The 14,292-nt window shown below is 36.4% G+C and overlaps 1 protein-coding gene across 3 annotated transcripts in view; it reads left to right on the plus strand.

The window, feature by feature from the left end:
* The first annotated feature begins 4,402 nt into the window (after nt 1-4,402).
* The window catches only part of GNGT1 (G protein subunit gamma transducin 1), a 325,524-nt gene continuing 315,634 nt past the window's right edge, over nt 4,403-14,292 (plus strand). Inside the window, exons 1-3 of one of the 3 annotated variants that reach the window (XM_044067649.1) lie at nt 4,403-4,535; nt 5,343-5,522; nt 5,602-5,700. In XM_044067649.1, coding sequence (XP_043923584.1) covers nt 5,605-5,700 — 96 coding nt within the window. In that variant the 5' untranslated portion in view covers nt 4,403-4,535; nt 5,343-5,522; nt 5,602-5,604. Of the gene's footprint in view, nt 4,536-4,595; nt 4,684-5,342; nt 5,523-5,601; nt 5,701-14,292 lie in introns of those variants that run through there. The other 2 variants (XM_044067650.1, XM_044067651.1) reach the window with 2 other exon arrangements.

A 14,292-nucleotide genomic window follows, 5' to 3' on the forward strand; every position in this document is an offset into this window, starting at 1 on the left:
AGTTAGGGACGTATTTTGTTTTGCTGGGGTTTCTCAAGTTCGGCAATATGTTTGTATAGGGACATGCTGAAGATGAAATTATATTCTAATATGGACCCGATTAGAAAGCTATAGAAAGAGGCAATAACGTTCATGAATCTGGAGGATATACGTTTAGCAATGAATTGTGTTAGAAGGAATTTCTCATGACCGTTGATACACGGTGATCAGAAAAGAGTTTGCTGTCTATGAACATGCTGAGTTTCCTTAAAATGGTATCATCTTTGAAGGGGTATCTTCAGTGTACTAGGTACAGGAGAGTTCTTGTTTCCCAAAGAGTATTGCACTGCATTTTTGTGTTGCGCTTTAGACCATGTTCTTTATACCAGGGATTAGTATGGCCTAGACTTTCTTGCAAGATATGGGTATCCTTTGGAGAGTTTTTGACAGTGTCAAGTTTACAGTCATCAGCAAATTTTATTAGACAGAGACGCTCATGTCAGCCCAGGTATATACTGAAGAGGACTAGACTCAGCATGGACCCATGCAGTATGCCACTGGTTACAATCCTTTTAGAAGAAAGCATACCACCACCCCTTACCATATGAGTTCTGCCTTTCAGCTAATTGGCAATCCAGCAGATTATATAGAGGTTAATATTTAATCAGGGGAGCATATGTATGAGTACCAGATTGTGGGATAGTCTGCTTTATAGTCAGTATGCACTAACTGACTTATACACAGTGCTGTATAGTGAGAGTGCACCAACTGACTATTATACAGTGCTTTATAGCCAGTGCACCCTGACTGTTAGAAAGTGCTTTGTAGCCGGTGTGCACTAACTGACTATTATACAGTGCTTTATAGCCAGTGTGCACTAACTGACTATTATACAATGCCTTATAGCTAGTGTGCACCAACTATTATGCAGTGCTTTATAGCCAGTGCACACTAACTGACTATTATACAGTGCTTTATTGCCAGTGTGCACTAACTGATTATTATACAGTCCTTTATAGCCAGTGCACACTTACTGACATTATACAGTGCTTTATAGCCAGTGCCCATTGACTATTATACAATGCCTTATAGCTAGTGTGCACCAACTGACTATTATACAGTGCTTTATATTCAGTTTGCACTAACTGACTATTATACAGTGCTTTATAGCCAGTGTGCACTATTATACAGTGCTTTATAGACAGTGTGTACTAACTGACTATTATACAATGCCTTATAGCTAGTGTTCACCAACTGACTATTATGCAGTGCTTGATAGCCAGTACGCCCTGACTGTTATACAGTGCTTTATAGCCGGTGTGCACTAACTGACTATTATACAATTCCTTATAGCTAATGTGCACCAACTGACTATTATACAGTGTTTTATAGCCAGTGTGCATTAACTGACTATTATACAGTGCTTTATAGCCGGTGTGCAATAACTGACAATTATACAGTGCTTTATAGACAGTGCGCACTATTATATGCCTTATAGCTAGTGTGCACCAACTAACTATTATACAGTGCTTTATAGCCAGTTTGCACTAACTGACTATTATACAGTGCTTTATAGCCAGTGTGCACTATTATACAGTGCTTTATAGCCAGTGTGCACTATTATACAGTGCTTTATAGCCAGTGTGCACTAACTGCCTATTATACAATGCTTTATAGCCAGTGTGCACTATTATACAGTGCTTTATAGCCAGTGTGCACTAACTGACTATTATACAATGCCTTATAGCTAGTGTGCACCAACTATTATTCAGTGCTTGATAGCCAGTATGCCCTGACTGTTATACAGATCTTTATAACCAGTGTGCACTAACTGAGTATTATACAATTCCTTATAGCTAGTGTGCACCAACTGACTATTATACAGTGTTTTATAGCCAGTTCTCACTAACTGACTATTGTACAGTGCTTTATAGCCAGTGCACACTAACAGGCTATTATACAGTGCTTCATAGCCAGTGTGCACTATTATTCAGTGCTTTATCGCCAGTGTGCACTAACTGACTATTATACAGTGCTTTATAGCCAGTGTGCACTAACTGACTGTTATGCAGTGTTTGATAATCAGTGTGCACTAATTGACTATTATACAGTGCTTTATAGCCAGTGTGCACTAACTGACTGTTATACAATGCTGTATAGCCAGTGTGCACTATTATACAGTGCTTTACTCAGTGTCCACTAACTGACTATTATGCAGTGCTTTATAGCCAGTGTGTACTAACTGACTGTTATACAATGCTTTGGAGCCAGTGTGCACTATCTGACAATTATACAGTGTTTTAGCCAGTGTGCAGTATTATACAGTGCTTTATAGCCAGTGTGCACTAACTGACCATTATGCAGTGTTTTATAGCCAGTGTGCACTAACTGACCATTATGCAGTGCTTTATAATCAGTGTGCACTAATTGACTAGTATATAGTGCTTGATAGCCAGTGTGCACTAACTGACTGTTATGCAGTGCTTTATAGTCAGTGTGCACTAACTGACTATTATACAGTGCTTTATAACCAATGTGCACTAACTGACTATTATAGAGTGCTTTATATTCAGTGCAGGCTAACTGACTATTATACAGAGCTTTATAGCCGGTGTGCACTGACTATTATACAGTGCTTTATTGTTAGCATGCACCAAATGACTATTCTAAAATGCTTTAGTCATCCTTGTGAAGAAGTACACCAGGATCAGTAGACCTGATATTCACAAAGCCAAACTAGATGGACATGAGGAATTACAGACTACTTGCATCATTATTTATAAGCTCCCTTATAATACACTTGCATTACTTTGTAGATGAAGTAAGGTTAGTACAGCTAAACTTCTCTGGGTCAGTAGTAGGACAACCTTTGTGCTGTATTAGTAATATGACTGATCTCTAAGCCTCGAGCGTGTATCTGGTGTTGAGATTGAGGTTAAAAAGTTTTATGAGGGGATAAGTGAGGCTGTGCTTGTAAGCAGACACCAGGGTATTTTACAAGAGTTCCTATTTCCTGATTGAACATTTAGGTTAGTGAATGCCTAGACATCGATCTGGTAATAGCGATAGCAAAAAAACGTGAACGGATGATTTAAAGCAGGGAAAGAATTCCCTTGGCCATTACTCGGATTTTGCCCCTTTCCCCACTGTAGAGTGATCTCAGAGTTTTTATATTTAGTTAGGAGGGGTGTGGGGCCACAGTCCCCCACATCGGGGGGGGGGTGCAAAGCCCCCTACTTCATTTTGGTTTAAAATGTTTCTTTTTTTTTTTTTTTTTTTTCCGGCCAAGGGAATTCATTCCCTGTGTTAAATCGGCCGTTCGCTGTTTTAATTTTTCTATGTTACCAGATCAACATTTAGGTATTCGCTAACCTAAACTTTCAATCAGGTAATATAGATGCATGTCACAAGGCTGAATAGAGCTAATGCATTTGGTTTTGGAGAGAGTGCTTTGGGCCTGCTCCAAAGTACTTTGGAAGGAGATGGAACAGACAAGTTACAACAAGGGGGGGGTTGGAGATCAAGTTAAATTTGTGTGCTAGCATATTGGCAGTGTCTTCAGGATCTGAAAAAGAAGCAGAAATGCAGGCCACTCAGTTCAGTAATGAGTATTTATTCAGATGTTCATATTACATTAAAGAAGAGGGGCAATACTCAACTTCATAGGATGTAAGGCTCTGTCATACTGTAGTTGATGCTTATGTTAATGGACTTGTGTCACTGCCATAATAAACTGCATCAGCGTTGTTATGATGTAATCTTCTGTGCATCATATGGGCTTTGGACACTGAAGCAGCTGCTAACACTGTCAGATCTGCTGTCTCTCATGTGAACTTATGCTCATTTCATGGTTTTATCACTGATGTCCTCTCCTGTCCCAAATGTCAGCTTCTGCCACTAATACAGTTGTTAATGCTGACATCATCTCCAGCTGCTAGCATGAGTTTCTGATGCTGATACAGATTTTAGTACCGACTAGGTCTCCTGCCTCTGATGTGAGTTTCTGCCATTGATACTGTTTTTACCATTGATAAGGTCTCCTTCTTCTAATGTGAGCTTCTTCCACTGATACAGATTTTTTGCCACTGATAAGGTCTCCTGCCTCTAATGCGGACTTCTGCCAGTGATACAGCTGCTGTCATTCACACGTGTCCTCTCTGCAGTGTGAATTTCCACTGCTGGCGCATTTCTGTCACTAGACTCTGGTAGATCTGCTATCATTAACATGGACAGCTAGTGTTATTGTAATGGGCCACTGCTCTAAATAAATAAACTGCTATACAATCAACAGGCTTCTGCTTTAAGGCTGATTTCCGTGGCTTATTACTTATGATAAAAATAGATGTACCAGGAACTAAATTTAATAAAACTATACTGTCTTTTTTTGGCAAGGATGTAACTCTTTGTAAAGTAAACCTGAAAGAGGAAATTACTCCTCCTACTGTGATTAGAGATAATCTACTGAGCAAAAATAATTTGTCAGTTTTCATTATTAAGAACCAAAAGTATTGTGGCTTTTTGGCAAAGGGACTTAATTCTTTCACAGGCTTTTGAAGGTACAACCTTACTTTATTTTACAATACAAGTTTGACAAATTCAGTTGCAGAAACTAAATGTTTATTTAATATGTAGTTCTTAACATTGTCATATTCATTCAGTGGGTTTGAATGTATATAACGAGAAAGTATGTCTCAAGATACTTCGGTATGGGAAGTGATTAATGTTTGCTTTGTTTATTATTTGTGCAGTTTTTAATTGTAGCAAATTTTGGGTGAGAAATATGTAGAAATATGTTTAGACAAACAGTAAGCAGTATGCCACACTTCATTATTGCTACTAAATTACCACAGTTGTAAGTGATTTCACAAAAAGTAGTTGCAGTTTTGCTTATACATATAATATGTTTTTACTTGTTTCGTTTCTAATAACAATTTCACTGCTATTTGTTCAGGTTACTTATATTTAAAGTTATGAACTTTGGTAGCAAAGGAAAATGTGTATGTGGTTATAAAGATAAAACATAGGCACAAATGTGATTTTTTATGTTTTACTGATACAAATAAGACAAGCCACAGAATCCATTTGTTCAGCTATTTTTTTGTTCAGCCATTTTTTAACAACCAGCAACACTGCTTTCTTAGAGTCATATTCATACATGGCCAGAAGTAACACTGTAGAAAAAGAAACTGATTTTTAATAATAATAAATAAATAAATAAAATATGCCTACTCAAACCGTATTCACTTTATCATGCAATTGAATCGTAGTAAAAACTGAATAGAATGCTAAGTGAAATGAAATTAAACTGTTGCCTTGGTTCCAGAACACTTACAATAATTGTTTTTAATGTTTTCTTTAAACAGCTGCAGTAAAGTGCACAGTATGCAGAATTTACTTTAATCAGATTATAAGATTACAAAGATTACGTTAATGCCTTTATGACTGGAGAGCCAAAAAAAAATCTTGCTTTAAGTTTCAAGGAAGCACTATCCTGCCTGAGAGATCTGACATCTGAGACTTAGAAAGACATTCTTTTTGTCATAGTAAGTTATAGTTTTATCTACTGTCTACTTTGATTATATAGCTGGAATTTTAAAATGACATTAATAATTTCTATTTTAGAAAATGCCTGTAATCAACATAGAGGACCTGACTGAAAAGGATAAACTTAAAATGGAAGTAGAACAGCTTCGAAAAGAAGTGAAGTTGGAAAGGAAGTTGGTAAGAAACTCACATATGAATTAACCATCTGTCATTCTTCAGTGAGCAGTAATTTCATTTGCATTACGACAGGACCAAAACAAATAAAAATATGTATTCAGAATGGTGTAATTGCTAGACTATATTTAATTGGTAATGACATCTATGCAATATTTAATCCACACCTGCAGTTTTCATAATAATACTGTTCCTTTAATAAGCATGGATTTCTCATTAGTACATTATTGTGGTTAATTGAAGTGGTGCTGGAAGTGATTCAGTTGTTTGAAGAAGATTTGTGCCGAAGACGCTGATATGCATTATTAAAATGTTAGCTTGCTTGAAGGTGCAGTCAGCATGTATACAATATAGTGCCAGAATATCTTTTCACAGCCTCTAACTCAGCTCTAACCTCTTAGGTATTAATTAAGGTCAGCAGTTCATGTCACTGAAATTACCTAGAGATGAATTCGTTTAAGAGGGCAGTAATACATTAATGATCATTTATGACATTTTCTAAAATATCAGCCCAGATGAAAATAGCCATTTTCTACTTAACTTTGGGCTTACAAGAACTCATAAGAGTAGACTGATCTTAGAGCAGGTTCTGTGAATAAAATTATACCAAACTGCTAAAAAAATGCAAATGATCCAAGCAGCCTACCAGAAGTATTTAAAATAAACTTTGCGTGTCTTAATAAATTTTGAACAACCATTTATCTCCACCTCATCGTCAAAAACCTGTATATGTATACAAGCAAACAGGCATGTTAATGAATGCAACAGGCATTAGATTTTCATCCTACCTCATAATATATTGCATACAATACACTTTTAAGATCTGAATGCTCAGTGTTATTGATGAGCATCTGTGGTTTTGTACTAGGAAAAAACATTGCAATCCTTTCGACAGTTTTGTTTTCAGTGAAATTGTTCTAAGTAAGAGCAATATCTTTTACTTGTCAATGTGCTTACTATTCTCTGAAAATTATCATTTATCATTATTAGGAAATCCTGCCTAAAATAGTTCACTGTATTTTATCCTCTTAACTATTTGCAGCTCAGATGTTAATGAATGATAATACTTCAATTAACAATAAAGACTTGAAGAAATTGCCTCATGTGTTGTCCATTTTACAACTAGTAGTAAAATGATTGAGCCTATATTGAGTTATATTTTGGGGTGAACTGAGGGGATAGCAATGTAGACATCACTCCATTACTGCTCCCCAAAATCTACTGAGTGACTTCTTTGTGCTGTAAATTAGCATTCTTACCAATTCATCACCGAAAAATATTTTGATGTCATTTATTAAATGTAAATAAAAGGTTATATATAATTCCCTTAAAGAGTGCAGTTGAAGTCATTAAAATTGTGATTTCTGCTTTTCAAAGTGGATTGGTTTTAAACCTGCCTTTTATTTAAAGCAATAACTAGATGCATAGAGACACAGAAGAGGATAATATTTATTATTGAATATATCTTTCTCCATAACTGAAGGTTTGAGAAGTTCTGTAGTGGCAATGCCTGGTATTTGTATTTCACTATCACCAAGTTATATTGCAGGTGGCTAATTTTTCTAAGCATGGCATTTACACAGCAGCACTGTTTTTTAATTAATGAGATTAACAACTACATATTTGGTGCCAGTTATTTACGTACTTCTACTGGCAAGTTATAACGTTTCCTTTTAAGATGAAAATAATTTTTGACTGAATCTCATGATACCTGTGTCATTCAACAGACAGCATGGATAAAAAAGTGTGCATTATAAGTGTTAGGATAAATAACTGAAAGTTATCATGGTTAGGTTATAAATGCTGAATATTAAATCTGGCTTTGTGAGCTTTTTAATATTTTAGAACAACTTTGTAACATAGCTATCTTACAACCCTGTCGCACAAATATTTTTTTTCTCATTTAAAAGGTAGTTTTGCATACAAATTGGAAATGTCCTTCCAAGAAAAAGAAAATATGTTTTCTGAAAATAACAGGATTCGTGTTCATGATACCTGATAAAATATGTATATTTTAGCTACAGGACAAATAAATTAAAACAACAGTATTACAAAACTTCATTCATGAACTCAAATATACAAGCTCAACACTGGGGCTGTCAGTACTTTTACCTCAAAATTTTAAAAAGCCCATCTCACGAACAGGTAGTAAATGTATTGTCTGAAGCATACGTAAACAATAGTCGAATGAAAGGACATTTTAACAAAATCTGTGTAAGAGAGCACTACAAAAGAGTGACATTTTTTTCAAATTTTCAGTGACACTGAAATTGGATGTAACAATTAGCAGGGGATTTGTAAGGTATACACAGGTATATCCCTAGCATATCTCAATAGTTCTGTGTTTGTCTCTCTGCCCCACCATACATGTACACACATGCACTCTGAGAAATGTTTTTCTTTGATGAAGCAATATATTCTGTGATGTGCATTTTTGGAATCATCGCTTAAAATGTTATAAATCAGTTGAACTGTAATATAGGAAATTACATGTGAATTAAAACTGGTGAAACTGTTTAGTTCTTGCCAAGAATGGGATTTCATATAACAACAAAATTATCCTTCGGTGCTAATTAGAATAATACCAAAATCATAGCTGATAAAGCATGCTCTGCAAAAAATATGTTGAAAATGTACATCAAGAAACAAACACCTGTATTTTCTATATCCTTTAAGGACTGCATTTATTAGTAATTTTGAAGAGCTGGAGATGTCTAAACTTTATGAAGGAATGTTCAGGCCGAGATGTTTTATGGATTATATTACCAATTACATTTATGTTTCTGTTCAGTGATACCTAAGAATCTGTGTAAGGTGCACAAGCTTGTTTCTTAGCTGATTTGACAGCCATGGGGCATTATTTAGCATGAAATATAACCCCACAGTATGCAAGCAGATTATAGAAATTAAAAACAAGTCTGCTGTGCATATAAAGTGTATTAACAGGGTGACATGTTTAACCTTCAGCCAGATTTACAGTGACTCTCTGAGTAGGATTTGAGAAACCATGATCCAATTACAATAATTGCTCAATAGACATGCATTTTTTTTCAAAGCAATATAACATGGATCAGTCGTTTCTCGTTGTCACTACTTTAAATAGGAAATTCTGAGCCCACAGACTTTTGCAGTTTAAAGATAATTCTATGTCCTTAGCAAGCTTAAGAAACAAGGTCAAAGTTGAATTGAGATCTAGTTTTTATTTATATTTATATTTGTTTACATTTTCACATTTTCAATTTTTAACACTATTTTTAAAACATTTCAATGTTTTTAAATGTTTTTAAAGGAATTGTAACACTTTATAAGTCACATGAGTCATGTTTGAAGCTCTTTTTTAATTCTAAGGCAGAATAGAGTTGAAATAGTGTGTGTGTGTGTGTGTGTGTGTGTGTGTGTGTGTGTGAGAGTGTGTGTGTTCTTTTAAAATTTTAATGACTGATTTTGTTTTTACATTCCCACTAATTATTTCAGTGAAGATATAAAGGCAGAGGAAAGTGGATAATTTTCATTCTGATGACGTTTCCTGAGACAGAAAAGCACTTAATCCTGGTTATTTATTTTTTGTTTTTAAATGGTTAAATAAATATACTTTATACTTTGCACTTTTCATGCTGCCTGTTCCCTCATCCACTCATTTGCAGTGTTTAGGTTTCCAGTTTTGAGTGAAATACCCTACTGCAAAGGAAACAAGGTCGCCACAAGTAGTGAAACCAAACCTTTCAGGCATTTCTGAAACAGGATTCGTGCTCCTTATAGGTTCATAGATTAGTACTAAGCTAACTGCCCTTGCGAGCTATTTTAAGCCTAGCCAATTATCCTTTGTGAGATTCAAATGCTGCACCTTGTGTTTGTAAGGCAAACACCTTAACCATTAGGCCGCCCTCCCAATCCCTTAATTTTCCTCAGACTTCCTTTAATTCCATGCTGAAAAGCATAACAGGCAAGTTATATTGTAAATATAAATTGTTTATTTTACTTTATTTTTTATGTGCTTGTTTTTTTGTTATTCCTCAAACCCTTAGCAATGGCCCAGGGCAAAGGCAGATGTAACAGCAATACAACCATGACAAAATATTTACTAAGGGTTAATAAACAACAGCAGACAATTAAATAACAAGTATGCATTTACAAAGGGAAATCATATTACATTTGCTGCAATTAAACAAATAAGTGCTGACACAGCATTCAGTTATAAAATACTAATTCATGACACTGGCTTAACTGGATAATGGGACAACTGATATCCCTCATTCTCTTTGAAATGTTTTGTAACATTTTTATGTATATACTTCTCATAAATAATCATTAAGCTTTTTCTTAAACAAAATACTATTTGCTTCATTCATAATGTTTGCTTGGTATCCTCAGAAGTAACATCAGAATTAGTAGTAACTAACTAGTTAACTAAAGTCTATAAAGACATTATTGCTATTTCTGTTTCTACAGGCCAGAAACTGTACACGTATCACTGCCTCCACATGTAGCTTAGGACTCAAATGTTATAGCAGTTCATATCTAAATTAATCTTGATTATATTCTAGTAGACTGGACAGTATAACCAATTCCTCAGAGAGACTGCAGAGTGAAAATAGTCAGGTTATCACGCTGCTGGAGTCTTTTACTCAAAAGTGACTAGCTGCAAGTAAAATTCAATCAACCTGCAAATATTCTTTGTTCAAGAATTTCTTGCACAAACTACACTTCCAACATTGTAACCTCAGCTTAGTCAACTAAAGCCTTAAGATATGCAACTCTCCTAAACAGACTAACAAGTACAATTATAGATCCAAATCACTCTTTGAAGTTAATCAGTTTGTGTTTTACTGTTTTAAATTTCACATTGCTAACCTTTTCCATAGGCAGGATTCTGGATCACAGTCTGTCATGATGTATTACAGTGAGGAGTTTCATGATATCTGGTGCCTTGTTTGATTATTGGGTGAGACCTCTGTTCTCACCACAGACATTTTGGTCCCATTTGTACACTTCAGGGTGCTGTAATAAGTTCATTTAACATTCATTAGATGCTATATAATCCTTGTTTCACCATCCTGAGCTAAAACAATCACCTTTCCTTATTTTCTGGAATCAGAATTATGGATCCCTGTACTATATATCAATGTGCAAAGCATGGCACATTCCATAGAGCATTCTGATATTATCTGTGACCATAAGCAATAGATGAATCAACTATGCCGGTCATTATCTGACTAACTTGTTAATAAATGAGTGGCATTATGGCTTAGTGGTTAGAGCTTCTCTCTGTCATTTGTAGGAAAGTGACGTTTGAACCGAGTGGGTCCCCTTCAAAGGACTGAAATTTCAGAACATCAAATCACTGGTCTGTGAAGACCAGATGATCGAAGTTTGAAATATCAAACCTTGTGAATGGAGATCACCACACAGTGCAGAATGGGAGCTTTACCATTTTCTTCATGTAGTGTGATCTCGAAGTTGATATATTTAAGTAGTAGTGGGTGTGAGGGGTGCAAGGGGGCTTGCCCCCCTACAAAAATGTGAAATGAGAAGTTTTCATGTTTTAGATTTGTTTTTTGTAAGGTTTGATATTTCTAAACTTTGATCCTCTGGTCTTCAATGATCAGAGGTTCGATGTTCTGACATTTCAATCCCCTGAAGTTGACCTAAGCAAGCATATAGACAGCATAAGAGTATGGTTTGTATGGTCTCCATTTTTCTGCATGGGCTTCCTCAGAGCCTATGTGCATTTTTGGCTTCTTTTCAAAGACATACTCCTTGAGTTTGACTGACTGCTCTAAAGTAATATTCTTAGGTTTTTATTGTGGAGTTTTTCTCCCTGTATCACCACTGTAATGAGCATTTGGTTCACTAAGACTAAGCTAATTAATAAAAATGAAACATATGGTAAATATACAAATTTCCCAGGGATGGATTTTAGTGCCCTTATATATTTTGGTGCACATCTTTAAAATTTGGTGGCAGAATTTAGTATAATTTCTCACATCCCTATTCTTCAGTTGCATGCAAATACTTAAATATAAACATAAAGAAATGCACCATGATCTGCCCCATTGTTTAGTGAAAATCCCCTACCAGAAGCTTGCATAAGAGAAAATATCTTCTCTAATGATTCGGTAATTTGTCAGTTTCATGTGATGAAAAAGTGACTACCCCATATATGGAGTATCATAGCTTCTTATTCTCACTGTGCATCGCTTGCTGACGTATCTGACAGTACTAAGAGATCTTACCTTTTACACTCTACCTTCAGGAATGTTTGTGCACAGTAGATAGGATAATTAATGCAGTGTCTGTTTTTTAAACCTTCTTTAACCATTACTTTAAAACAGTGCCATCATTTATAGTATCGCCCAGAGGAGATTTGGGGCTTATTCGTACATGACTCAATTTCAAATTCCCAAATATGGGCATTATCACTAATAGCTTGGAGCACACATGGTAGACCCTGAAAATCATAAGTTATATGCCTTCGCTCTATCAAGTATGAACAGTAGTCCAGTACTGAGTAACAGACAAAAGGGGGATGAAGAAAAAACTCCATGCCAAACACAAATTTGAATTAGAGCTTTCAGAAGAGACATTTTTTTTCAGTATAACAACCGTGCTGGAAGAGTGCCAACAAAAACCTTCAAACATATAATGGAAAAACCGGAAACTGTTCAAAAAATCTTGGTAGCTTTACAAAGCTAAGAAGCCGGTGCAAAACATATAATAATAATAATAATAATAATAATAATAATAATAATAATAATAATGATAAAATTACAGCAGAAACCACCTCATAATTTAAGTCCAATTGTTCAAAAACTAAAACACACTCAAATAAACAGGTTCCTCTGACTATATGAATTGACAATAACCTTATAATGAAAAATGACAATAATTCTGAAAGACTGATGGCCAAGTACAAGACAATGTAAATCCTGTCAGGAAAGTATTGCACTTGTCAGTCTGAAAACTAAAACTCAGCCATGGCATGGAAATGGATAAAGGAATACAATGTTTAACTCTCATAACAATGAGCTGCCTTCCCTCTGAAAGTCTGACTTTGATGTGGCTCTCCCAGGATTGGCCTTAGGTCAAGTGGTGCCCTATGCAAAAGAGCTCCACAGTGCTCCCCCACACCAACTGGTGCCCCCATCCTGGTCTATTTACACCATCCAATTTACTGGAAAAGCAGCCTTGCTAGAGCGGTATGTTAGGCGGCCACCTAGTTGGCCTATGCCTATGGCCATCTATGGGTTCTCCCAACTGGTTGCAACTATTAGGGTACAGCACATTATACTGATAAGTAGAAAGAATTCAAGTATAGGGGAGAAACTGCTTTAAAATTATGGTGAGGTGTGACACACCCCAAAAGTTAAGAGAAAAGTTATACACAACAGCATTAGAGTCTCCTGCAATTTACCTCTTCTGCCTCTTAACTGCTCTAAATACTTTAGGTAATTGTAGTAGCTGATGTTTTTGTATTTTATTTCACAGAGTTCATAGGTGTGTACTAGGCTTAGCCCAAAAAAATTGCCCAGGCACCGTGCCACCCGATGTTAGTTCACAGTGCCCCTATCTAGTAGGGCAACTGGAGTGATCCCTGGGGTTAAATTTCTGTTACCCATCCATTCGTCAAGATTTCTGTTGAAGAGGGCCAGCGAGGTGCTCTGCTTGACATGAATGAGAAGCTTATTCCAGAGTATGGGCAGTCTTTGGGAGATGTACCTGTCTCTCCAGCATGTTCTGTTAATTGTGGTAAGAAGGTTGTGATCTCTGGAGCATGTGGCATGGGAGAATTGGGATTTCTTTAGGTGTAGCACTTCAAGTAGGGCTGGGTTGGACATGGCTTTGTAAGTCAGGCAGAGATCACCTCTAAGTAGATGATAAGAGACTGAGAACAGCTGAAGTTTCTTGAGTCTGTCCATGTAGGACATGTGTTTAAGGCCTAGGATCCTTTTTGTGAGGTACTTTTGTGGCCTCTCCAGCTGTTGTAGGTGTTTGGTCAGGTACATGCCAAACAGGGCATTATATTCAATGACTGGTCTAATGAGGGATGACTAGAGAGGGATGATGACCTCTTTCTTCCTGGACACGAAACCTTTGGTTATATGATGTGCCACATAGAAGGACTTTCTAACCACAGTGGCAATATGGTGGTTGAAGGAGAGGTGGCTGTCAACCTGGGTGCCCAGATCTCTTACTCTCTTCAGTGTTAATTGGGCTCCCTTCAATGTGGTAATTCGTGGGAACTAAGTTTTTTCTAAAGAAGATGATAATGCATTTTTTGGCGTTAAGCTTCAGGCCATGGTACCAATACCAGTCATTGGTCTCAGAGAGGCCCTTTTGTAGGATGTCTGCATCACTTGGGGAGTTGATAATGACTCCTAGCTTGCAGTCATCAGTGAACTTGGTCAGCCAAAGTCCTTCTGTGTTGGCCTGGACTTCTGAGAAGTACATGCCAAAAAGGAGAGGGCCCATGACCGATCTCTGTGGGACTCCACTCTTGACTGGTCAAAAGTCTGATGTGGAATCCGCAACTTTCACTCTGTGAGTCCTGTCTGTGAGCCAGTTTGCAACCCATCTAGTGATGTAACGATTGATGCC

This window comes from Protopterus annectens, chromosome 3.part1, assembly GCF_019279795.1.
Source record: "Protopterus annectens isolate FY-2018-M chromosome 3.part1, PAN1.0, whole genome shotgun sequence".
NCBI lineage: Eukaryota > Metazoa > Chordata > Ceratodontiformes > Protopteridae > Protopterus > Protopterus annectens.